At 43.6% G+C, this 23,669-nt stretch overlaps 2 protein-coding genes across 2 annotated transcripts in view; one reads left to right on the top strand and one right to left on the bottom strand.

The window, feature by feature from the left end:
- UBAP2L (ubiquitin associated protein 2 like) overlaps positions 1-22,939 on the bottom strand; it is a 40,570-nt gene extending 17,631 nt beyond the window's left edge. The window contains exons 1-11 of the mRNA XM_073888646.1: positions 22,858-22,939; positions 18,314-18,443; positions 17,545-17,622; positions 16,853-16,963; positions 12,801-12,969; positions 12,331-12,426; positions 11,861-11,906; positions 11,233-11,345; positions 6,597-6,649; positions 4,924-5,009; positions 2,450-2,621 (exon numbers count right to left, since the gene is read on the bottom strand). Of these exons, the coding sequence (XP_073744747.1) occupies positions 2,450-2,621; positions 4,924-5,009; positions 6,597-6,649; positions 11,233-11,345; positions 11,861-11,906; positions 12,331-12,426; positions 12,801-12,969; positions 16,853-16,963; positions 17,545-17,622; positions 18,314-18,403 (1,014 nt within the window). The 5' untranslated portion in view covers positions 18,404-18,443; positions 22,858-22,939. The remainder of the gene's footprint in view (positions 1-2,449; positions 2,622-4,923; positions 5,010-6,596; positions 6,650-11,232; positions 11,346-11,860; positions 11,907-12,330; positions 12,427-12,800; positions 12,970-16,852; positions 16,964-17,544; positions 17,623-18,313; positions 18,444-22,857) is intronic.
- Positions 22,940-23,220: 281 nt separating this feature from the next.
- The window catches only part of CUNH1orf43 (chromosome unknown C1orf43 homolog), a 9,820-nt gene continuing 9,371 nt past the window's right edge, over positions 23,221-23,669 (top strand). The window contains exon 1 of the mRNA XM_025858791.2: positions 23,221-23,529. Within this exon, the coding sequence (XP_025714576.1) occupies positions 23,464-23,529 (66 nt within the window). The 5' untranslated portion in view covers positions 23,221-23,463. The remainder of the gene's footprint in view (positions 23,530-23,669) is intronic.

Genomic DNA, 23,669 nt, shown 5'->3' on the forward strand with positions numbered 1-23,669 from the left:
CTTCAAGGAGATTTAAAATCTAGTTTTCCTGGGCACCTGGGTGGCTCAGTTAGTTAAGTGACTGCCTTCGGCTCGGGTCATGATCCTGGAGTCCCGGGATCGAGTCCCGCATCAGACTCCCTGCTCGGCGGGGAGTCTGCTTCTCCCTCTGACCCCCTTCCCTCTCGTGCTCTCTGTCTCTCATTCTCTCTCTCTCAAATAAATAAAATCTTAAAAAAAAAAAAAGATACTGTACCTTTAAAAAAATAAATAAAATAAAATCTAGTTTTCCTTAGGTTCTTACCCAACCATACCATCCTCCCTCATCAACACTGAGAAGTGTTTCATTTTGTTTTTAAAGATTTATTTATTTGAGAGAGAGAGAACACACGAGCTGGGGGGGGGGGAGGGTGCATGGTGCAGAGGGAGAGAATCCCAAGCAGACTCCCTACTGAGCACAGAACCCAATGCAGGGCTCAATCTCTCGACCCCGAGATCACAACCTCAGCCAAAACCAAGAGGGACACTTAACTGGGCCACCCAGGCACCTCTAAAACAGTGCTTTCTTATACAAAACCAATCTGTCCAACCCAAGGTAAGACATTTTTCCCACGTCAGTCTATATCACAAGACTACACAAACAAAAACAAAACACCAGAAGTCGAGTTAAAAGTATGAGATTGCGGAAAAGAGATGATCTAACATAGCAATGATTATCAGATAGTCTGCAAGTGCAAAGCTTTACATTAAAGGCACACCATGTTGGACAATGTCCACATATTATACATGATGATGGGAACTTCCTATATTATTTACATCTATTAAATTTTAAGGGAAATTAATCCTCTAACATTTACTCTTAATGGGAAAAAAATTAAATAGCATTCTGGATTAATACAGTTAATGGGAAGAACACAATGGTATTTTCATTTAGCTTAACATCATGTGACACATTAAACAGAATAAGATAAATGAAATATGCTGAAAATTTGATACCAGAGTTTGAATTTGGTTGTAAATCTTTACAATCCAGACATTAAAAAGGCAATTAAAAGAGATACAGAGCACTTCACCGCATTTTCCCGCCATATATCTCAGGGGTTGGCAGTTATTTCCTTAACTTTATGACCCCTTCTTACGACTTTTGTCTCATTCTCTTTACTTTTTTTTAGAGTTTATTTTTTTTTTTTGAGAGAAAGAGAGAGAGAGAGGGCATGTGTGCACATGCGCGCACACAAGCAGGCACAAACAGGCTCCCCGCTGAGCAGGGAGCCCCACTCAGGACTCGATCCCAGGACATCACGACCTGAGCCAAAGGCAGACGCTTAGCCAACTGAGCCACCCAGGCGCCCTTCATTCTCTCTCTTTTAATCCCGACACTCTGCTCCCTGTCCCTTCTTCCCCACCTTTCCTCACCTGTCACCTCTCATATATGGCAGAACATCAATCACCAAATTACTACTGACACGCACAGAAAAATTTTTAGACAATAGTTAAAAAACTGACAGTTCTGATTAGAAACTAACTCAGCAGTTTTCTATTTAAAATAATTACTATAATCCTACTACTGGAAAAATAAAATTATACGCACACACAAGGTCTCTTACCTCTTACAACTATAGTATCCCTCCACCAAAAAATAAACAAACAGACAGGAAGAGAAAAGCAAAAAGAAAAAAAGAAAAGTAGTTCTTCTTAGGATTTGCTGACTATAAAAAAAAAATTGGTCCCCCCGTGATCTCCTTATTTGCTGCAAATAAAGTTTCCTTTGTGTGACAACTCAAATAATAATAAAAAATATTGGTTCATCATTTTCATTTAGTTTAAATTTCTTTGCTATAGTTAATGACCTTAAATTTTTAAATTTAATCAGTAAGTCACATGCCATAACTACTCCAGGTGTTAATAAACAATACCACTGGCGCTCCCACATTTGTATAGCCCTTATTCACGACCTTATTTCATCCTTCTACAGCTCAGTAAGGCAGGCAAAGCAAGTACTCTTATCCCTGCTTACAGAGAACGGGAGTAACAGTAAGTAGAAACTTTCATGAAAACTTCAAGTTTTTGGAAGGCTAATCCAGAAATGTCTGATTTAAACAAATGTATATGGCAATTCTGTTCTATCAAGAAACAGGGAAGTGCTACAACCTCCCATCGAAGCTCAATTAGGATTAAAAAAGGATTAAAATTTGAGGTCATTTTTTTTTCTCTTTAAGAGCAAATAACGTTCAGCACAATGACTATTCAGTAAGTGCTGTGCACTCATTTTAGAAGAAGATTCAGTGTGTCCAAAACGAAGTCCTCCTCTGGCAACACCCCTACTACCCAAACCTATGTCTCTACACCCAAGGTTGCTTAGGGGATGCTCTACCCTGCCCCAAATCACTGTCACCAGAAGACAGTACTGCATGTATGTGCTGGGGTTGACAGGAAAGTGTGGTTAGAAGACACCATGATTCCTACTTACCATACTGTGATGAGAAAATGTGTTTCCGGAAGCAGGCTGTGTTATGGCACTCTGCTTTGAATTACTGAACACCAGAGGCTGGGCAAGAGAAGGAGCCTGAGATGGATCCAGATTAGATGAATCATTCTCCACTGAAGACGGTGTCTTCCCCAACAAAACAGCAAGGTCAATTCTAGTGGGGAGATGCAACATCTTGATGAATAGTGACAGAACATTCTAGCATTCCCCAACTCCCAACTCAAATTATGGTTAGAGCAAAATGAAGTCACTCATCCATAACACAAAGACCTGAAATGCTTAATTTACCAAAATAATTAACATATAAGAGCCACTATAGGATCTAGCTGTGTTCCAATAGCGTTGTCAACCATAATAACGTTAAACATTTCAATTTAGTGAAATCAATTTAAGAGAATAGCATATGTTAGTTTTAATACAGCAGCTTGATATTTGGGCCAAAATTACAATTTTTTAGCCAGTATTTTAATACCGAATACCTGTCATTACCAATACCTAATACGTAAAAACATATACTAGAACACTGGCATCTTCTTCAAGTGTCTTTGGAATTTCCCCTCCAATTTTTAAATTTTTTTTAAAGATTTTATTCATTCATTTGAGACACAGAGATAGAGAGAGAGAAAGCATGAACAGGGAGAGAGGCAGAGAGAGAGGGAGAAGCAGGCTCCTTGCTGAGCCAGGAGCCCGATGTGGGGCTTGATCCCAGGACCCTGGGATCATGACCTGAGTCGAAGGCAGACGCTTAACCATCTGAGCCACCCAGGTGCCCCTCCCCTCCAATTTTTATAAAATTTCCAAAGTTACCTGTGGTATAAATAAGTTTGGCTTGCCTCCAGTTCTTGGCACAGAGCTCCTAAAACACTTAAAATTTCCTGAAATGTCTTTTGTTATTCGTAATAAGCCCCTTTATTTTTATTTTTATGAGAGAGAACCCTTTTTACAATTTTATTTATTTGAGAGAGAGAGAACGAGTGGTGGGGAGGGGAGTGGGAGAGGGAGAAGCAGACTCCCTGCTCAGCAGGGAGCCCGATGCGGGGCTCAATCCCAGGACCCAGAGATCATGACCCGGGCCAAAGGCAGACGCTTAACCAACTGAGCCACCCAGGCGCCCCGAGAGAGAGAATCTTAAGCAGACTCCATGGCCAGCATGGAGCCCTCCATGGGGCTCCATCTCATGACCCTGAGATCACGACCTAAGCCGAAATCGAGTGGACACTTAACCGAATGAGCCACCCAGCTGCCCCATAATGAGCTTCTTTCAACCAAAGTTTATGATAATGAGGTTATTCAGGGTGGGAGCCCCGCCCTCCCGGCCCCACATAGCTTCAGGAAGGGAGCTGCCACCAGAAACACCAGGAAGGGGTTTAAAGATTTAGAACTTTCAGCCCCAGCACACTCTACCCACTCTTAGGGTTGAAAGGGAGCTGGGGACTGCCTTTCATAGCCAATGGCTTAATCAATCAGGCTTATTAAAGTAATGAAATTTAGGGGCTTTGTGCCTGACCCCACGCCCCACCGTATGCAACTTGTCCATTTGGCTGTGTTCCTGAGTGCTGGTTACAACAAACCAGTGATGGCAAGGTACCTCTTCCCTGAGTTCTGCGAGTCATGTTAGTGGATTACTGAACCTAAGGAGGCTGTGAGAATCCCCAAATTTGTAGTCAGCCAGGCAGAAGTGTGTGGATAGCCTGGGCCCCCATTTGCAGCTGACCTCTGAAGCAAGGGCTGTCTGGTGGGATAAAGGCATCAACTAGGGTCTGTGCTAACACTGGATAGTGTCAGAACTGAATTACTGAACACCTAGTTGGGTGTCAAAGAACTGAAGAACTGGTGTCATAAAAACAATACGCATCAGCTCTGGGGGTGATGGGCCTAACATCCTATTTCTAGTGCAATTCAGGACCTCTGAGTCAACAGCTATCATACCCAGGTCTAGAAATAATCCAAGGGGATTTCCAGAGATAAAAGTATTCCTGGTAAGTGTTTCTCCCTCTACTGACCCAATAACTAGGGTTCAAGTTCGTAAAAGTTCATTAGCCAGATCCTGCAGTAAAAATGATCACTTTACTCAGTAGGCTGACTGGACAAAAATCTTAATTATAAAGCAAGAAAAGAAGCTACTGAACAGTCCTGCAAACTCAAATAAGTGAAAACACTTCCATGTTTAACTTTACCTTAATACAAATTATATTGTGCTGAGTTTTAATTTAAGTGGACCTACGTAATTCAAGAAGCTAGTTTGGAGAGAACCATCTTTAAAACTGCAATATATGGAGTTCCGCTCAATAGACCAACTCCTACAGACCTACCAACCGCCTCAGGAGGAACCTAGTATGCTTTGGTCACCATTACTGCCAACGCCACAGGGGCTTATAAAGGCCCAGTGCCACTCCCCTTACAGCCCTCTCGTCAGGCCCCTCTGGGAAAGACGCTGGACTTTACCGCACACTTGCCTCTGACCAGCGGTGATTGTCACATTCTCTGCAGGCAGAGGCACTGAAGACACATGAGAGGCAGTGAAGATCTTGGTCTCAGACAGCTGGAAAACAGAGGGGTTAGTCACTCCTGGTGTCAGGTGGGCTACAGTCAGAAACCCGGCACAGGCAAGGGGAATTTAACACCAAGGAAAAGGGAAAACCCTCAGAAAAGAAAACCACCTACCCAAAGGAACTCTGCATGGACTGACCTCCATGCCCCTTCTAAACAGGCTCAATGACTTTATCAAAAGAGGGTAAAATCAAGAAACCCGGTAAAATATGGTGGAGTCACATGATGTGCACGCCAAACTTCCAAGAAGCTAAATACACATGCTACACAGAAAAAGAAAACCTTTTTATACCTTCCCATCCGATTTCCCAACTCCCACCTCGACCCAAACCAAACTTTATCTTCCACTGCTCCTCTCAAAGAAAGAAAGGTTACAGCCAAGACAAAGACAGAAATAAAAGAAATTAATTCCTAGCTTTTGAGCAGTAAGGATCCAAGTAAATTAAGGTCTTTTTAGGGATAATTTCAACAATATGCAATTTTTGCCTTAATGGTGATTTTATTACACCTAGTCTTTGCAGTATAAGACCCTAAAATTAGGTAAGCAATTTTAGGGAGTAACTTACCCTACTATTCAAAACTTGATTTGGTTTTATTTTCACTTTTTGATTAAAATCTTTTCTCTAAAAACAGGGAATCCACTCCCCCAAATATACCGTTCTCTGAAAGTTGCTTAACCAGACAAGCCAAATCTTAGAAATTATTCACAAGGCAGTCTAGCTCAGGTACAACAGAAAAGAATCACCCTCTGATGCATCTGAAATTTTAAAAACTCAGGTCTGGCAAACCAAAACAGTTTGACGTATCACCCTCTTCCCGTATGAGCTGTCTTGCCTGAATATATACAAGTATAAGAAAGTAGACTGAAAGAGGTTAAAACAAGAGTTAATCCATGATCAATGAAAAGCAGAATTCACAAAAGCTTGACTGTAACCAAGAATCAGCAAAATTCTTTTACTCAGGTACTACACCAGTGAATTCACATAGCTTGTTTACGTGCCACCCATGTACAAGATTTCCAAGCGGAGTCAAGCTGGAAGACGGCCAGTTCTACCTATTTGTCTCAATTACAAAGTTGGGCTTCAAGTAAGTAAAAGGGTTCCAGAACCAACCAGATTGTAAACTTGAGGACGTGGTACAGTATCTTTCACTTTGTACCCACCTCTAAGCCAATTCCAGGACCATACACCAATGCCTGAATGTGAACCAAGTAACAGAACTGGCTCCGGCAGTCATGCGCCACCAGCGGCTGTTACTCAACGCACTACCTGTCTGACTCCATGTCCTGCCCTAACCCAACCACCATCTCTTCCTGGGATAAATCCGACAATCAGATATTGGACTTACACAGGTGCACTTGCCCTTTCCATAGTCTGGTTCCACAGAGTCCTGTTCATGCCCAGTCTCCTTCATATAACATATGTGAAATGTTCTGGCTCAGAACACTATTTTGGATGTAAAAGTTTTGGGTCAGAATCTTAAGGGTGAATTTTGAGGGGTAGAAACATACCCATTTTCTATCCCTAAACACCACTTAGGGATAGAAAGCACTAGTGAGGAATGACCTGGGAATACCTACATCTTCATTCCAATCTTCAGTTCCCCATTCCTCTGTTGCAGTCCTCCATGCACCTGGCAATAAAGAAAAAACAGTGAAGTAATTTTAAGTGCCAGTACAAGGCATGTGTAAAAAACACTAGCGTATTAACATTTTGGCAGCCAAAAGTGTAACCAGATTTTAGTAATCAGAAGGGATTCCTAGGCTCCAGGAGGAAAAAAAGACTATTTAGAAAGTAATACCTCAGAACACCAGGGTTTTAATAAGATTATGATTTCACACCTACTTTCAGGTTTTGTTACATACTTTTAACAGCAAAGACAGTGGGAGTGGGGAGCCGGGGGACAACAGACCCAATGCTCCAGGCAAACTCTTAAACCCTTCAGCCCTCCGACTTAGTGGTCAATTCAAGCAAAACGGCAGCAACCAATTTAAACCAGAATATAAACTACACCTACTCATCTGGTATGAGACAACACTGTGGGCAGTCCGGAGAGAGCAGCAAGGAGGAACACAAATAGCTGCCACACCACAGTGGACGGCAGTGAAGGACCAGCTTCCAAACTAAGGGCACGGACAACTATCTGCTATAAGGACTCAATTTAAAAATGTATACTCAATAGCAGTCAGGTTTATAGATCTTATTGGTCTAACCCTAAGAAACCCTCATGGGTCTTGCTCTTTTCAAAAGACACAGGCCAAAACCGAGAAATCAAATGTGTCTGTTAGTTATTATCCTAACCCTAATCCTACAGAATGTGACAGCTAACCTGCCAGGGACACGGCGCAGACAATGCAGGTGCACACCCTCCTCATGGTGGTAATAATGAAGTCAGGAGAGTTTCTACAGGAAAGGTCCATCAGCAATCAAACCACCTTCCACATTCCCCTTGTTTTGCTTCATGTATACATAGATCCTCAGAAAGGGAAACTGTTCTATGAGAGCCAGGATTCCTCCCTTCGACAAGGACCACAGTAAGAAATAACCACCTGCCTACAGAAAAGGACAAGAACACTCCTTTCTTCTCTAGAACAACAGTACATATTGATTAACTCTTAAAATCTTCTTTCCAAATGGAGAAATCTTCTCAAAAGAATGAAAGTCTGCCATTCAGATATTTTACTGTCACTGAAGAGAAATATTCTAAACCTACAAAACCTGGGGTGCCTGGGTGGCTCAGTCAGTTAGGCATCTGCCTTCGGCTCGGGTCATGATCCTAGGGTTCTGGGATCAAGCCCCACATCAGGCTCCCTGCTCCGCGGGAAGCCTGCTTCTCCCTCTCCCACTCCCCCTGCTTGTGTTCCCTCTCTCGCTGTCTCTGTCAAATAAATAAAATCTTAAAATAAATAAATAAATAAACCTACAGAACCCATCTGAAATTCTTCTAAGGGCGCCTGGCTGACTCAGTCAGTAGACCATGTGACTCTTCATGCTGGGGGTCATGCGTTCAAGCCCCACATTGGGTGTGGAGAATACGTCAAAATAAAATCTTAAGGAAAAAAATGAAATTCTTCTGAACTTTAATAATGAAAGAACCCTATTTGCTAGAGAAAAAGATATTCATTATAATACCTCTCCCAGGACATTATAACTGGACCAGGGAAATTCCAAACCACTTAATAATGGCAATGTTCTCCAAATCAAACTAAAGTCCAATCTCAGTTCAGACAAGTTACAAAGCACATTCTTCCCTCTCCCTGGTAACACTACTCTTCCTCTGCACAGACATCCATCCTGCCCTGGATAAATGGAACCCAAAATCTGTCCATATACATGATCCTGGAGTTGGAAGTAACCTCCTACTGACAGGCTCTCTCAAGGAGGAATGTCTTCCTGCACTCTGGCGACTGCCTCTGGGATGGAAAGGAGGAATGGAGATGCCTACTCGATCCCACACAGGATGTGCGGTCGCGGCCAAGAAGGCTGTACTGAGGTGGCACAAAGGAAAAGAAAGAGTGCAAAGGCTCTGAATGACAGACAGAGATTTCCATTCTGTCAGAAGACAGCAGTCAACGTAAATGTTAAATCTTCACTAATGGACAAAAATTTTTAAGAAGGAAAAACAGGCACAGAGTATGAGAGAGAAAGGCAGAAAAGGAAAAAAGCAGGACGACAGAAAAATGACATATCCACAGATATTTCAATTCATAAAAATCTATAAAAATATCCGGGGCAGTTAGGCGCCTGGATGTATCATACCAGGAGCAGTCTCAAATTTTCGGGGATAATTTGACCCCTCAACCCCAATGAAATCAAGTCCTGAAACAAAAAAGAAAAGAAAAAACAACCAATGAAATTTTGCTTATGAATGAGAACATCTGCCCCCAAAACACAATTCCCATTGTACCTGTGGATATTTTAAGGGTAGGTTTGAATTTCTTTTTAAATAAAAAAGGGAATTTGATGTTTGCTATCAGGGAAACACAAAAAGAGATCAAGCACAAAAGTCAGTTCATGCTGTGAAATTAACAATGGAAATGCATGAAGCTACACCCAACTCTTTCACATTAACAAGATGACAGCAGCATCACACAGTTTTTCATTCAGCCACAAGTCAGATTTCTGATTCTAACCTCCCAAATTTGCTATTTTCTACTCAGAAGAAATAAACACACACCTTATCATTCCTTGTTTCCAAACCAGATCCTTGCTGAAAACAGCTAAGGCTTGCATTCTAGGACTGGGACTCCATGCCTGATTTTCTATCCACAACTGAAAACAAATCCCTTAACATCTATTATTTTTTCTGCCAATGATAAAAAAACCAAATACCCATGGGCGCCTGGGTGGCTCAGTCGTTAAGCGCCTGCCTTCGGCTCGGGTCATGATCCTGGGGTCCTGGGATCGGGGTCCTGGGATCAAGTCCCGCATCGGGCTCCCTGCTCTGCGGGGAGCCTGCTTCTCCCTCTCCCACTCCCCCTGCTTGTGTTCCTGCTCTCGCGCTCTCTGTCAAATAAATAAATAAAATCTTAAAAAAAAAAAAAATACCCAAGAACTAGAGCTCAGAAATGGTAACTTTTGTTAATCTGACTGCTACCACTGCCTCTACAAAACAATCAAGAGATGAAGAGCAACTCTGTGCCTCCAAAGTAATAAAATACATTTCTTAGCCAAATGGTCTAGGGAATTAAACAGATCTCCATCTTGTCAGTAACTCAACTTCAGCCTCCACCAATGGGAAAACTGTATTCAAAATCCATTTATAAAATAGTGTGTTAAACAAAAAGCAAATAACATTCAGGACCTAAAGTATAACATCTTGTGGGCAGTAGATGAACTGTTTGTGCCAAAGACCCTCCTAAAGACAGAGATAAAGATCAATGATCTTTGAAAAGGGGCAAGGCAAGTAAACGGATAAGGAGTCAAAGAGCCTAATGCATGCTCTACTATTGAATCATTCCCCTCTTTACAGGAGAAAAGGGTCTCAAGCTCTCCATGTGTTGGCTCAGCCATAAGGAAGTTAGTGATCTCATAAGAATAAAAGACGCTGGGGGCGCCTGGGTGGCTCAGATGGTTAAGCATCTGCCTTCGGCTCAGGTCATGATCCCGGGGTCCTGGGATCGAGTCCCGCGTCGGGCTCCCTGCTCCTTGGGGGCCTGCTTCTCCCTCTGCCTGCCTCTCTCTCTCTCTCTCTCTCTGTCTTTCATGAATAAATAAATAAAATCTTTAAAAAAAAAAAAAAGAATAAAAGACGCTGGAGCCTAAAAGGGGGGGGTAAAGTATCTTTTACTCCCAAACACCTCTTGATATATCCCACAAGCCTAAAATATCCTTAAAGAGGGGCGCCTGGGTGGCTCAGTTGTTAGGCATCTGCCTTTGGCTCAGGTCATGATCCCGAAGTCCTGGGATCGAGCCCCCCGCATTGGGCTGCCTGCTCAGTGGGAAGCCTGCTTCTCCCTCTCTCACTCCCCCTGCTTGTGTTCCCTCTCTCGCTGTGTCTGTCAAATAAAATCAATAAAATCTTAAAAAAAAAAACCTTAAATATATACACCCTACCCAGATACAGATACCAAAGTCAGCTAATGACAACAAAAAAATCTTATTCAAATCCCTTGATATTCTTCCATGCTCAGAAGACTATCCAATAAATAGAGCTAGTAAGATACAATTTCCTTTTTCCCCACTGAGGTTTTCCAAAAATGAAGGGAAAAAAGATATTCTTATCTCAATGCCAAAAACCAATTAAGTTGTCAGTGGGCTTTGATTCTGGGCCTTGTTCACCTCTACAAGTAGTGGCTTGATTAATTATGGATACCTTTTCAGAAAGCAAAGCTAGACACCCTAACAGAAACCCTAAGAAATACACCTGGACCTAAGAGCAGCCAGGGTGACAGAGAGAACAGGGGCTTTGAGAGTCCAACAATTCTGAGTTCAAATACTAGCAAATTTCAACCACACTTTCAGTGTGCTTGTCATCTGGAGATGGCGACTAGCGTCAATCTCACAGAAGAGTGATGAAGACCAGGTGAAACAGCATACAAAGTGCCCACAGGCACACAATCAGGAAAGAGAATATACACAGTATTTCAATGGCCATCTCTAGCTCCCCGATCTCTGCGCCCAAAAACCGTTCCTCTACTTTTTAATATGACGATAACCTCAAAGTAATTATTTCCTTAGGTTTTTAGAGGCAAGAAACAATAAACAGTCACTCACTCGTCCCATCATCTGGTTCGAAGTGGCCAGTGTTGTTCCACGTATTGCCGCTATTATTGCCGTAGTTATCATCAGTATTGGCCGGCTCTGCATAATCAGCTGGGTTAAAGGTTCTGGGGGTGGGGGGAAAAAGCTTAAAAGAGTCTCTGACCTTTAAGCAACACCAGCAAAAAATTAACTCGGGGGGGGGGGGGGCCACAAGAATCTTGCCTTTTCCCTATTACAAACCAACACAGCCCCATTCTATAATCCTATACATGTCTACTTTCCTCACTTACCAGCCTACCTAAAATTCTATGGTATAATCTCAATTTATATCTACACTTTATTCTGGATTAGGACGTCAAGAATCATAATAAAATCCACGTGAAATTTTGGAAAACAGCAGGTATATGCATTCAAATGAAGCTATGAGATAGAGATAATGACCCAAGTGGTGAACATTTACCTCTAAGCCCGAAATCTACATACCTATCTGAATAAACGGTCTAGAAATCTTTCTGATCACAGTTCGGTTAAAGCTGCCTATTATCCTCAAGATACCAGGATATTAGCCCCTCTAGAATATTATAGTGATGCTTAGGGGGAAAAAATTTAAAGATTTTGGCATCAAATCAATGAAACTTACCCCATTCCTTGAGCAGAAAACCTTCCTCCTCGTCTACCAGAGCCACCTAAAGAAAAAGAGAAGGAGAGAGAAATACTTTAGAAGTTGATACAAAACTACCTTGCCAACTGAGGCAACTCTGGAACAGTGAAGTGGTTGATATTATTAGATGTTCTTTCTCTCACCTCACAGCGTAGTTAATATACAGCAGCAGGACAATCATTCCTATTGATAGATTTTTCCCTTGCTAACCAAACTGCTGGGTCCTTAAGCAAATACATTAACACCAACAATAAAGACTAAAGAAAATGACACCTACCTTTCTCACTACCCCCACTCAGCAATCTCTAGAATTTGCATGACATCTCAACAATTAATATAATAAGATGCCATGTGAATTTGCTTGTTTTCAAATAAAAGTAGACCCCTATAGAACGAATAAGAGTATCCTGCCCCCAATATGCACCCCCACCCCCCAAGAAATTGATCACCTCTGCCTCGGCCACGTCCTCTTCTGCCTCTTTCTGTGCCTCTTCCAGAAGGCCCTCCACTCTTGGTGCCATCTAATCCATTTTCCTGACCCCGAACTGAAATTAAAAACACAGCCAGAGCAGAGTCAGTGGAATTTATGTAAATATGTAAATGGCATGTATAGATGGTGGGAGGGAGACAAAATCAAGGAAGAGAAAATGAGCTGGAAGGATGGGACAGGACGGTTACTAGCACGACAGAGAGCTGTAAGTCAGACAACTTTACAAATGACTGCAGGCTAATTTCATGCCAAACTGGTAGCTAGAAAATGCTACATGTAGAGATACCAAGGTCTCAGAATAAACGGTGGCAAGAAAAAAATCAAAAGGATGATATTATGGTTACTAGGTCCAGCTTAGCAAGGTCCTGACATCCCTGAAGTCCAGACATTACTGACCAACAGCTGGTTTTGTTAAAGCCCCATGCATACACTCTCGTCCACGGCTGGCACCTCTCCCTCGTCTTGGTGGCCCACCACGTCGCCGACTATAGTCTCTGTCACGGTCTCGATTTTCTTTGCCTTCCTCGTTGGATTCCGTTTGGCCACCATCCTTCTGTCCTGAGACGCCCTTCTTCTTCCCGACCATCTCCCACGAATGCTAAAGAAGAGCAGAGCATTCACGTCTAATCAATATGGATTGCTATCGGGAAACCAAAGATAAAAGCTGGGAAAACTGTTAACCATTCTCCTCTCATCATCCAAGTCTAAGATACTTCCACTAATTTATGTCTGTTTAAATGGAGGGTACAGACAAGAATCTCAATACAAATTCTATACCTATCACTGCAAAACGGAAGTCCTTTTTTGTAGGGGAGGTGCTTATAGCTAATGGATTGCAGGGATCACTTCCAAAAGAACTGCCAAGATCTGGATCCAGTGTAGTCACTTGGCAGATTAGTCAAAGGACCTAGTTATTGGTCCCTAACTTTCAAGGGTGTTTCCTGAGCTGAAAATATTAATTCCTTTGGATTCAGTGGCTCTCAACTTTTTATAATCTTATTCATGTCAAAGCAAAAAAGAACTAAAAATTTCTAAAGGTTAACTTTGAATTCAGAATGAACGAACAGGATTTGACTCTTGGGCACATTCCCTAATCAAGCAACTCAAAATTTAGGAGGAAAACAATTATACCTACTCCTCACCGCCCACCCCCCCAACCACACTCCCTGACATGCAACAATTTCCTTTGCTAAAAAGACCAAGTAGCAGCCAGGACCAAGGCACAGCCCTGGCCCTGAGACATGTGGACTATAGGAAGCATTCCATTCCAGGTTTTACATACTGTATTCTCCCTATAGTCCCTAAACTGATATAGTCCAATTAAACTTTCCCCAAAGCAGAATAATCTAGGATTCATTCCAGACTGCAGGACAGAAAATCTGTGATGAGGAGGAAGCTAAACCATCTTGCAAAAACCTCATCCCTCAGGAAATGAGTTTTATAAGTCTGAAGTTTTTAAAAACACACCCCTTGATTCACACATATTTTGCAGAAAATATGTACAAATAAAAATTCCCAAACACCAAGACTACCAAATCTTTACAACCCTAGTTACCATCTTACTCAAACAACAATGACCCAGGGCTCAGCAACAGCTATCCAATATCTAATAACTTCCAAGAATATGGACAAAATATATATGAAATGACTATTAATTTTCCCAGGGCTGATAATATTATGGTCATATAGAATATCCTCCTTCAAGGGAAGCATCCTGCAGAGTATTTTATTTATGATGACTGTAACTTGCTTCCAAATAATTCCAGTGTCCATCAATGGATGAATAAACAAAATGTGGCATTTACATATAATGGAATATCGTTCAGCCTTAAAAAGGAGTGAAATTCTGACACATGGCCACACTATGGATAAACTCTGAAAACACTACGCCAAGTAAGAAGACATTAAAAAAAACAAATACTGTAGGGTTCCACTTACATGAGGTACCTAGAATAGACACATTCATAGACACAGAAAACAGAAGAGGTTACCAGGAGCTGGGAAGACGGGGGAAAGGGGAAGTTATTGTTTAAGAGAATTTGTTTGGAAAATAAAAAAGTCCCAGAAATGCACAATGCTATGGGTTGCACAACACCATCAGTGTACTTAATGCCCCTGAATTGTACACTTAAAAATGGTTAAAGTGATAGATTTTAAATACATTTTATTATAATTTTAAAAAAATGTTTTTAAGTTAAAAACTCAGCTTAAGGGCGCCTGGGTGGCTTAGTCGTTAAGCATCTGCCCTCGGCTCAGGTCATGATCCCAGGGTCCTGGGATCGAGCCCCACATAGGGCTCCCTGCTCGGCGGTAAGCCTGCTTCTCCCTCTCCCGCTCCCCGCTTGTGTTCCTGCTCTCACTATCTCTGTCTCTGTCAAATAAATAAATAAAATCTTAAAAAAAAAAAAAAAATCAGCTTGGGCGCCTGGGTGGCTCAGTCGTTAAGTGTCTGCCTTCGGCTCAGGTCATGATCCCAGGGTCCTAGGATTGAGTCCCACACTGGGCTCCCTGCTCTGCGGGAAGCCTGCTTCTCCCTCTCCCACTCCCCCTGCTTGTGTTCCTGCTCTTGTTATGTCTCTCCCTGTCAAATAAATAAATAAAATCTTTAAAAAAAATCAGCTTAAAATTATAGCAAAATCATAACCATAATTCTAAAGAATCTACAATAGTTCACTAATAATTTTTTAAAAGATTAAGTATCCACCCAGGACTTGGCAGCTCCTTGCTGCCTACTCTTCCAGTCCAAGCTCCTTCCACACTACAGCTGGTAGGTCATTTTATGCTCACAGTAGCTTCAATTCATAAGTTATAGTACCTCTATTATAACTAAACCTGCATCAGAAACCCTGGAAACTAGACTCAAAACAGTTAGCTTTCAGAGTTTTCAGCTAGTCTGTCTCAAAACCTGGCAAGTTTCAGAAACCTGTCATCTTTTCCCTTCTCTATGGTATGTATCAGCTGCTGGCACTACCCGAGTTCTATAAGGAAAAGGAATTACTATGGTCTTCCCAAAGGCACTGCCAGTTTTCTGATATGATCTCATCTACCCAAATACATCCAACATCCCTTGGCAGTTGATACTACTCCCCACTGGTTTCACTAGCAGCTGGTTTACTTGTGGCATAAGCTTATATTCTCCAGTTTATTTTCCTTTTCTGATACCGTGGAAAGTTAGATTTGAAGCATTAGGCAGAAGATGCTGGAAGGTGAAACAAAATGTGACTTGAAGGAGGGAGGGAGGGAGGGACGGAGGGAGGGAGGGAGGGAGGGAGGGAGGGAGGGAGGGAGGGAGGGAGGAAGGAAGGAATCCAGACTTTTAAGTCATGAGTAGTCCCACCTCTTCCCCCAACCCAAAAATCTTGCAGACAATTATTCTAGTAAACTCAAAGTGAGCCAAAGGCACTCTTATCTGATTACCCAAACAGTAATTTTCAAGTAAGATCAATAATGTAAAATCTAAGACCACACTTTTTTTTTCAAGTAAACTTTACACCCAACATGGGGCTTGAACTCACGACCCTGAAATCAAGAGTCGCCTGCTCCCAACTGAGCCAGCCAAGCTCCCTTAAGACCACATTTTTGAAGAGAAAAAACCACAAATTTAAGTTTAATGACTAAAAAAAGTTTTCCACTATTATTTCCTATTGTCTCAAGGAAACTGCCAAACCTCCAACATTTAGCAAATGTGACACTGTAATACCAGTAAGCTGATCTCTCTAAGGGTGAACTCTGGTTATCTATCCCAACCAAAGATCCCCAGTGTAAGACCAAGTAAATGAAAATTACTTTAAGATACACTGCTCATTAAAACAATAAAGTTCTCTGCTAAGCACCACAGGAAAATCCCAAAGGTTAGTAAGGCAGAACCCCTGTTCTTAAGGGACTTAACAATTTGGGACAATGATAGGACAAGCACAAAAATACAAGGATCTCATTAAGTGGAAAGGAGAAGAGGTGAAATTCTAGGGCAAGAGGTCCTCCAAGATATCCCCTATCATCTCCAGGGACGGTCAAAAGGCTGTTAACACTCTCTCTGCTACCTCAACAGAAATAGGTTCAAGCAATGAAAATGTATTGTAAAAGGGGACACTGATGAGAATGTCTTGAAATCAGAATTCACTAGTTTGTGTGACTTATTCAACAGCAATAAAACTGGTGAGCAGAGTATTCTGATTAGTAACTAAGGCTGACACATAACATCTCTAATTCAGACTAACCCAGTCTGGAAAACCATAGCTAGCCTAGAATGAATAATTTATTCTAAGCAAAATAAAAGAGACAGATTTTATGTTTTCTTCTACTTATTGTATAAATCTGAAGTATTTGCAACCCACAGCAAACGATCGCCAGGACAGTTCTCTGCTCCATTTGGAGAATAAGGTACTCTCCTTTAAGTTGAGTTACTCCACTTGCTATTTTTAGAATATTCTGAGCTTCTCAGCCAGGGACCCACTTTCTAGAACGCTCTATTAACACTCTACCGTATCTGGGTTTCCTTCCAGTAGGACATTGATGGCTCTGTTGACATCTCCATTGCAGTCATGCAAAGCAATGACACATTCATCCTGGTTCTTGCCTGTGATATCAATCAACTGAAAGAAAAAGATCAGCAACCATCATGAACAAGCTTGCACTCCTCACAAAAGGAAACCAGGTGAGCAAGAGAAAGGGGAGAAGACACCAGCTGAGTCTGAAGGACCCCAGGCTTAAAAAAGCAAAATGTGCGGAATTTTGGTATTCTAGTTCAATAAGCAAAATATTACCACCTCTGATTAGGGACGGGGTCAAAAGTATTTATGAAACAATCAAACAATAAAGTATCTAATAAACAATCAAACCCAGAAGCACATAGGCTTCAGCCTACCATGAATTTCTACAATTCCTAGATGGCACAACGCTCAAAGTTGCTATAAAAATGGCATCAACAAAGTCATCCGATAAATAAGAAGTTAAAATTAAGATAAACCTTTTCGAACAAGGTAGCTGTCCAAAGGGGGACGGTGAATCAGACAACAAACGCATTCACTTACTGGCTTAACCTATTTTATTTCCGGTCATAATTCTTTTAATACCTACAAGCCCGAAGTACACTGGTGGCGATATACAACATTTAACTGTGCTTTAACCCTGATGTCTTTCCCCATGGCTTATAGCAAATCAGCGACACACTCACTTGTTTCACCTTTTCCTCAAAGTCAGCATCATTATGGTCTGAAATCATCTGTGCAAGTCGAATTTGTTCCGCAGTGGCCTAGGAATTAAGACAAGTTCAAGAAAGCATGAACAAAAGACAACAGTTTAGAAAAGAGGGACCTATGTAGTCAATAATCCACCCCACCTCCCAGCCCAATTTCCTTCTCCTTGTTACAAATGACCATGTAGTAAAACACTAACAGCGATTAAGGTGCCTAAATTTGCAAAATGACAAAAAAATAAACACTGAAGCTATTAGTATTCCACTCTACGATCCCTAAAAAACCAGGGAGCTTTTCCACCAATGTTCACAGTTAAAGAAGCTCCCATCTGGGGATCAGAGCACCTCTTTGAAACATTTGTGCCTTAAATAATTCACATTTATTTGCAAAGTCATGTGTAAACCCTGTTCCTGTTTCTGCAAGGACCAATGCCACCCCTTTATCTCTAGGGCTGAGAATAACATAAGATGTAGTCTGAGGGAAATGCTACCTTAGAGATACAAAGCACAGACAAGACCCATTCTTTCCAAGTCTTATAATGCAGTATTAAACAACAAAAAGCAAGCATAGTGCATCATAGCATATCATTAACAGTCATCAGACCCTAAGTAAAAACAGCCAAGTACTAGAAAACAAGAATAAAAAACCCAAACCAAGAATCCAAAACACAGAATGATGCTGCACTGGATGGAAACCAGTATCAACCAGCAATGCTACCAATAAATCCATATCCCTTGAGTTCTTTACCTGTGGCCGCTGCTTGTGCTGTGTCTGGTTTTGGTTTTGAGGTTGTTCCCAGTTTCCCCGGGCTCGGTTAGTGCCCACCGACGTCATCATTTACAGTATATACAAATAACAGTATTTACAAGGTAGAATACTGAAAGATTTAAAAAATAACAATTTAGATGTTAAATGCAGGCAAAATAAGTTTTCAAGCTCTCTTTCACCAGCATCTTCACCACTTTCATTTCTTTAAAAGCAACAAACCAAGAAAATTCATCTGTTCTTAAGACATATTTAGCTTGATAAATTCCTTAAGGAACAATGGCTGTTAATCCATTTCTGTAGAACAAGAAATACATAAAAGTATGTGTTAAGTGACGGTTTTTGTTTTTTTTTTTTAAGTTATGGGCACAGTTTGGTTACTAGTCCCCTATACACGGACTTTGTGAAGTTTTGTTATCTTGATAGCAAGTAAAACAATGTTAATAATCAAAAGCCTTCGGGCGCCTGGGTGGCTCAGTTGGTTAAGCGACTGCCTTCGGCTCAGGTCATGATCCTGGAGTCCTGGGATCGAGTCCCACATCGGGCTTCCTGCTCGGTGGGGAGTCCGCTTCTCCCTCTGACCCTCTTCCCTCTCGTGCTCTCTATCTCTCATTCTCTCTCTCTCAAATAAATTCTTAAAAAAAAATAGTCAAAAGCCTTCTACACAGAAATATCTGAAGTCCCTTTGACAGAAGGAAAGATAATCAGCAAAACCTGGAAACAAAAGCCTTCCAGGAAGGGGATTAGTCTATACTCCAAAACAAGTAAAAACAATTTAAAATACTGTACTGTGTACCTATGAAAACAGTCCTACCTCCCTTACAACCAGTTTATATAAGTTGCATGCGACCTCCATCACTTGGGAAAGGACAAGCTCAAGTCTAGCCTTTCTCCCTCAAGTTGCATCTCTCCTCATGCAGTGGGAGCTTCTATAACCTTCAACAAAGCAAGTATTAGCCCCAGCGACTGCTCAGAATCTCAATTCCCTGGATAATTCCAACACACTGTTTTTGCAGCAACTTCTGTCGACCTCCTAGTCCACAGTTCCCAGGCACCAGAAATGCAAACACTCTTTACCACTCACCTTAATATACAGAGAATCCCAAATCTGTCCCATACCAAAAGCACCTAGCACACAGTTTTATTTGGATTCAGAAAGGGCTTCTAGGATTATCATTTAATTAAAAAAAAAAAAAATTTTTTTTTTTTTTAAAGAAGAGTTGGGATTTTTTTTTTTTTAAGGTTTTACTTATTTGAGAGAGAGAGAAAGCACAAGCCAGGGGAGCGGCAGGCAGAGGGAGAGGGAGAAGCAGGCTCTCCACTGAGCAGGGAGACCGATGTGGGGCTCGATCCCAGGACCCTGAGATCATGACCTGAGCCCAAGGCAGATGCTTAGCCAAGAGAGACACACAGGTGCCCCTAGGATTATCATTTTAAACTCAAGACATTATTGCCAGCAATGGGACTCTGCTGAGTCTTTAAAGAGACCGAGAACAAGCAGGGCCTTCCCAAAACCAGAATGGTTTTTGTTATTAACAGTTCTAGCAAGCTAGGATTCTCCTGAACTTAAGTTCCCTCATTCATACTTTGCTTTATAACACAACCTCAGCGGCTGCATTTAGTAAACAAAGAAAATATCCACCATACGATGGAGCGCTCAAAATAAGACGTTACTCTGCACTGTTTTATTCCCTCCCAAAGAGGCTAAGTTTATATTTTCTGCTCTAAATGTAATTTTTTTCATTAATGAAACTTTATATGGGTAATGCTAGACTGCCCAAAAGACACCGATGAATTTGAGGGAGAGGTAGGTTGGGCTTCTAACGAAATATAGAAGGATTATTAGGGAAGTGAATTTCACTGGTTTTTCAGGTCACAAAGAAAACTAACTTCCCTGAGGATAAATTCTCCACCAAGTTGGATCAATAGTCTGCATACGTCTTTGTTTTTGATACAGTATTAAGAATTTAAGAGTTTTACACTCTCTATCACCAAAATTTTTAAAGAAATCTCAGAGCTAATTCTTTAACCACTACCTCTTCTCCCTACACACATGCACATGTGCCACACAAAAGCCTGTAAATATTTCTAGCTAGTACAGGATTATTTGCTACACAGTAGTCCATTTACCCAGACTGGCATTATAGCCAAGTTTCAGCACTCACAAAAAAACAAGTGTTCTTTAACCAGTACCCCTGGACTCAAATCAAAAGGAAAAATTAAAACTAGACGAAAACTATTATACTTAATAATTGGCTCTAAAATGAATTTCTAATGCGAATAAATGCTCCTGTAACTTACAAATATTGACTGCTTTCTACTTCACTTATGATTTCACCTTACAAGCCTAAGTTAATACTACAAATATGAATCGCATGACTAGCAATATGGATGACTACATATATTGTACCCGTGTAAATATATTAAAAAGTCATCTTGAAAGCCACATAATTACTGAGGAAAAATCCTGATCAGTCAGGCTGTTAACTTCCATTTCTTTCTTACAAGTGCTTTGAAATGTGTGACTAAGAAATTTTTACCACCTACGTAGTAACAACACTGAGCGACAGGTCAAAAGTAAGTGATCTGGGATGGATCACCGGAGGGCACAAAATTAGTAGCCTTTTAGTAGCAAGCAGACACACATACCTAGAGTTATCACAGTGGAGGGGAGGAATCTTAAGTACTTTTCCTTAGAAAATAAAAATATTTACAGGAAACACATGAGAAGTGCTGGGAGACCAAGGGAACAGTGCAGGAACAAATACTGGTTTCAACACAGGAGTGCCCTTGACCATCTTTTGAAAACCAGCTACTTGAAAAAATAGCCAGAGAAATTTTACAGAAAAAAATAAATAACAAGTATTTATTGAGTATCTACTATGTGTCCAGTATTTTAGGAAATACAAAAGCAGTATGACTTGCTTGCTGCCCTCAGGGAGCTTACAATCTAAGTTGAAAAAACAATTCAGACACTCTGAAGCTGGACTGGGTAAGTAAGGCTCGCTACCCGCAACAGAACAACTAATTCCCCTGGATGCTTTGTAGAAATGACCCCAGTATCCCCTTCTCCATATACTCGACTCTAATTGTAAGAAGAGTACTTGCCAGTGAGGACACATTTAGCAAAGAGGGGCTTCAAAAATCAGAAACAAAACAGTACATTTTAAGGTCTTTCATCGTTAGTTCCGGGCCAGCAATACTTGCTGTTCACAACGGAAATAATCACTGGCACGGTCTACTCTTTTAAGGACAATGGTGGGGATCTCAAAGCAGTTTTGTCAACCCGTACATAACTAACACGTTTTCGTTCCCCGGTAAGGCTGGTTGTCACTGACCCCCATCACCTCCCAGCAAGTCACATCACACATCCCCCAAGCAGGACATGGGCGGTGAAAGGTGGACGGAGAGGACACAAAAAAAGCTTTTCTCCATCTAATACTCAGGGACAGTCAAAGGCGAAAACGGTAACAATGACAACAAAAAAGGCCTGTTCCTGTGGTTTTTCCTTCCACAACATCCTACACCAGAGGTGGCTACATTTCAAGAACGGTGGAGGAGCGGGCTCCTGTTTGTGACATCAGTTTACAAAGCAATTTAGGGATGGTCCACAAAGTGACGGGCCGGAAGAAATTCCGGATCCTTGTCCTACTACGAGAAGAGTGAACAGACACCCCAGGGCTCTAGTGACGTCCCTTGGGCGTAATACACGCTACGGGGGTCTCCCCGTCCAGCTCCCAAACGGCATCACAACTGTTTGGGGTCCCCGAAACTACAGCACGGACAACAGCGAGCCAACGACAGCAGCCACGAACGCGCTCCCAGAGCCGGGGCGCCGAGCGAGAAGGAAGGGCAACCAGAGGCGCTGACAAAGAGGCTGGAAACGGAGAGGGGACGCAAGCCCACGCGCGGAGGATGGGGAGGCTCACCCCGCTCCGCGCCACCTCGGGAGCCCCCGGGGCCCATCGCCTGCTCACCTCCCACCCGGAACAAATTCATCCTCCGCACTCCGAACTGAGGGCCACATGGGGGAGTTCGGGGCAGCTCCACCCCGCCGCCCTCCCCCCCCCCCGCCACCCCGAAACCAGGCCGGATCCGGATCGGAGGAGGCCCGCAGCGGGCCGGGAAGGGAGGAGGCCCCCTCGTCGTCTTCTCAGGCAGCCGCCAGGGCAGAGCGGGCCCTACCTCAGGCGGGGCCCAGGCCGCGCTCGCTCGCCCTCTTCCTCGCGCTCCCTGCTCAGGCTCTAGCCGCATGCCCCCCCCCCTCCGGCTGCCCAAGCCCCGCCCCGGCCACGCTCCCAAATCGAGGCCCCGGCTCCGGCGCGGCCCACTAGGCCGCAAATCCAACCATAAACAAAACCCCCGGCGGCCGACTCGAGGGGGGGCGCCGGGCTCGCACGACCGGGAAGGGTGTCCAGTGGGGGGAGCGCACGGGGCGGGGGGCCTATGGGGGGGGCCGGCGGGGTAGGGGAGAGGGGAGGGAGGGGAAAGGGAGACCGCGGATTTAAAGGGGCCGCGGACAATACCCGGCCCCGCCGCGCTGCCGCTGCCGCCGCCGCTGCCGCCAACGCCGCTGCGCTCCCAACTTTACCTCAGTCTCCTCCACACTGACACCCCGGGCCGCGCCGCCCCTGTCACGTGACGTGAGGTTCCCTCCTCCCCACCCCCTCCCTCCTTTCCTCTCTCGCGCTCGCTCTCGCGCCTTCCCCCTCCCACTTGCCTGCCTGCGTCCCCCGGCACGTGACGCGAAAAGGGGCGCGCACGCAAGCGTGCGCGCACCGCTCCGCCACGAGCCGCGGCGCTGCGGCTCCGCGCGTCCGCCCCGCCTCCGCCGCGTGACGCACGGGCGGCCCCCGCTTCCTGTTCCTGCGTCGTTCGGCGCCTCGGCGCGCGCAGCCCGCGGGGCCGGTGCGGCCCTGAGTCACGTGCTGGGGGGTAGCGGGAAGGCGACGTTCTTCTTTCCTGGGTTCCCGTCCGCCATGTTTTCAGGCCGGGTCAGCCTGGGTCTTTCCTCGTGAGGAAATGGCCGGGGGGTTTCGGGGACCCCAGGCGCCGGTGCCTCGGCGGAGCCCGGGCTGACGAGGCAGGGCGGCGGGGTGACCCGCAGCAGCTGTGCGCGGGGCGGGGAGGCCATGGCGTCCGGCAGTAACTGGTTGTCCGGGGTGAACGTCGTGCTGGTGATGGCCTACGGGAGCCTGGTGAGGAGACCCCCCCCCTGCCGTCGCGTCCGACCCGGAGAGGCCCTTGTGGGCGCGCCCCCGTCCTCGGCCTCCGCCGCGCACCTGCGCCCGCCCTGGGCCTGGACCCCTGCCTGCCCCGGGAGTGCCCGGGGAGCGGG

This window comes from Callorhinus ursinus, unplaced genomic scaffold (assembly GCF_003265705.2).
Source record: "Callorhinus ursinus isolate GAN/ISIS: 27379988/994484 unplaced genomic scaffold, GSC_fseal_2.0 scaffold92, whole genome shotgun sequence".
In the NCBI taxonomy this organism is placed as follows: Eukaryota; Metazoa; Chordata; class Mammalia; order Carnivora; family Otariidae; genus Callorhinus; species Callorhinus ursinus.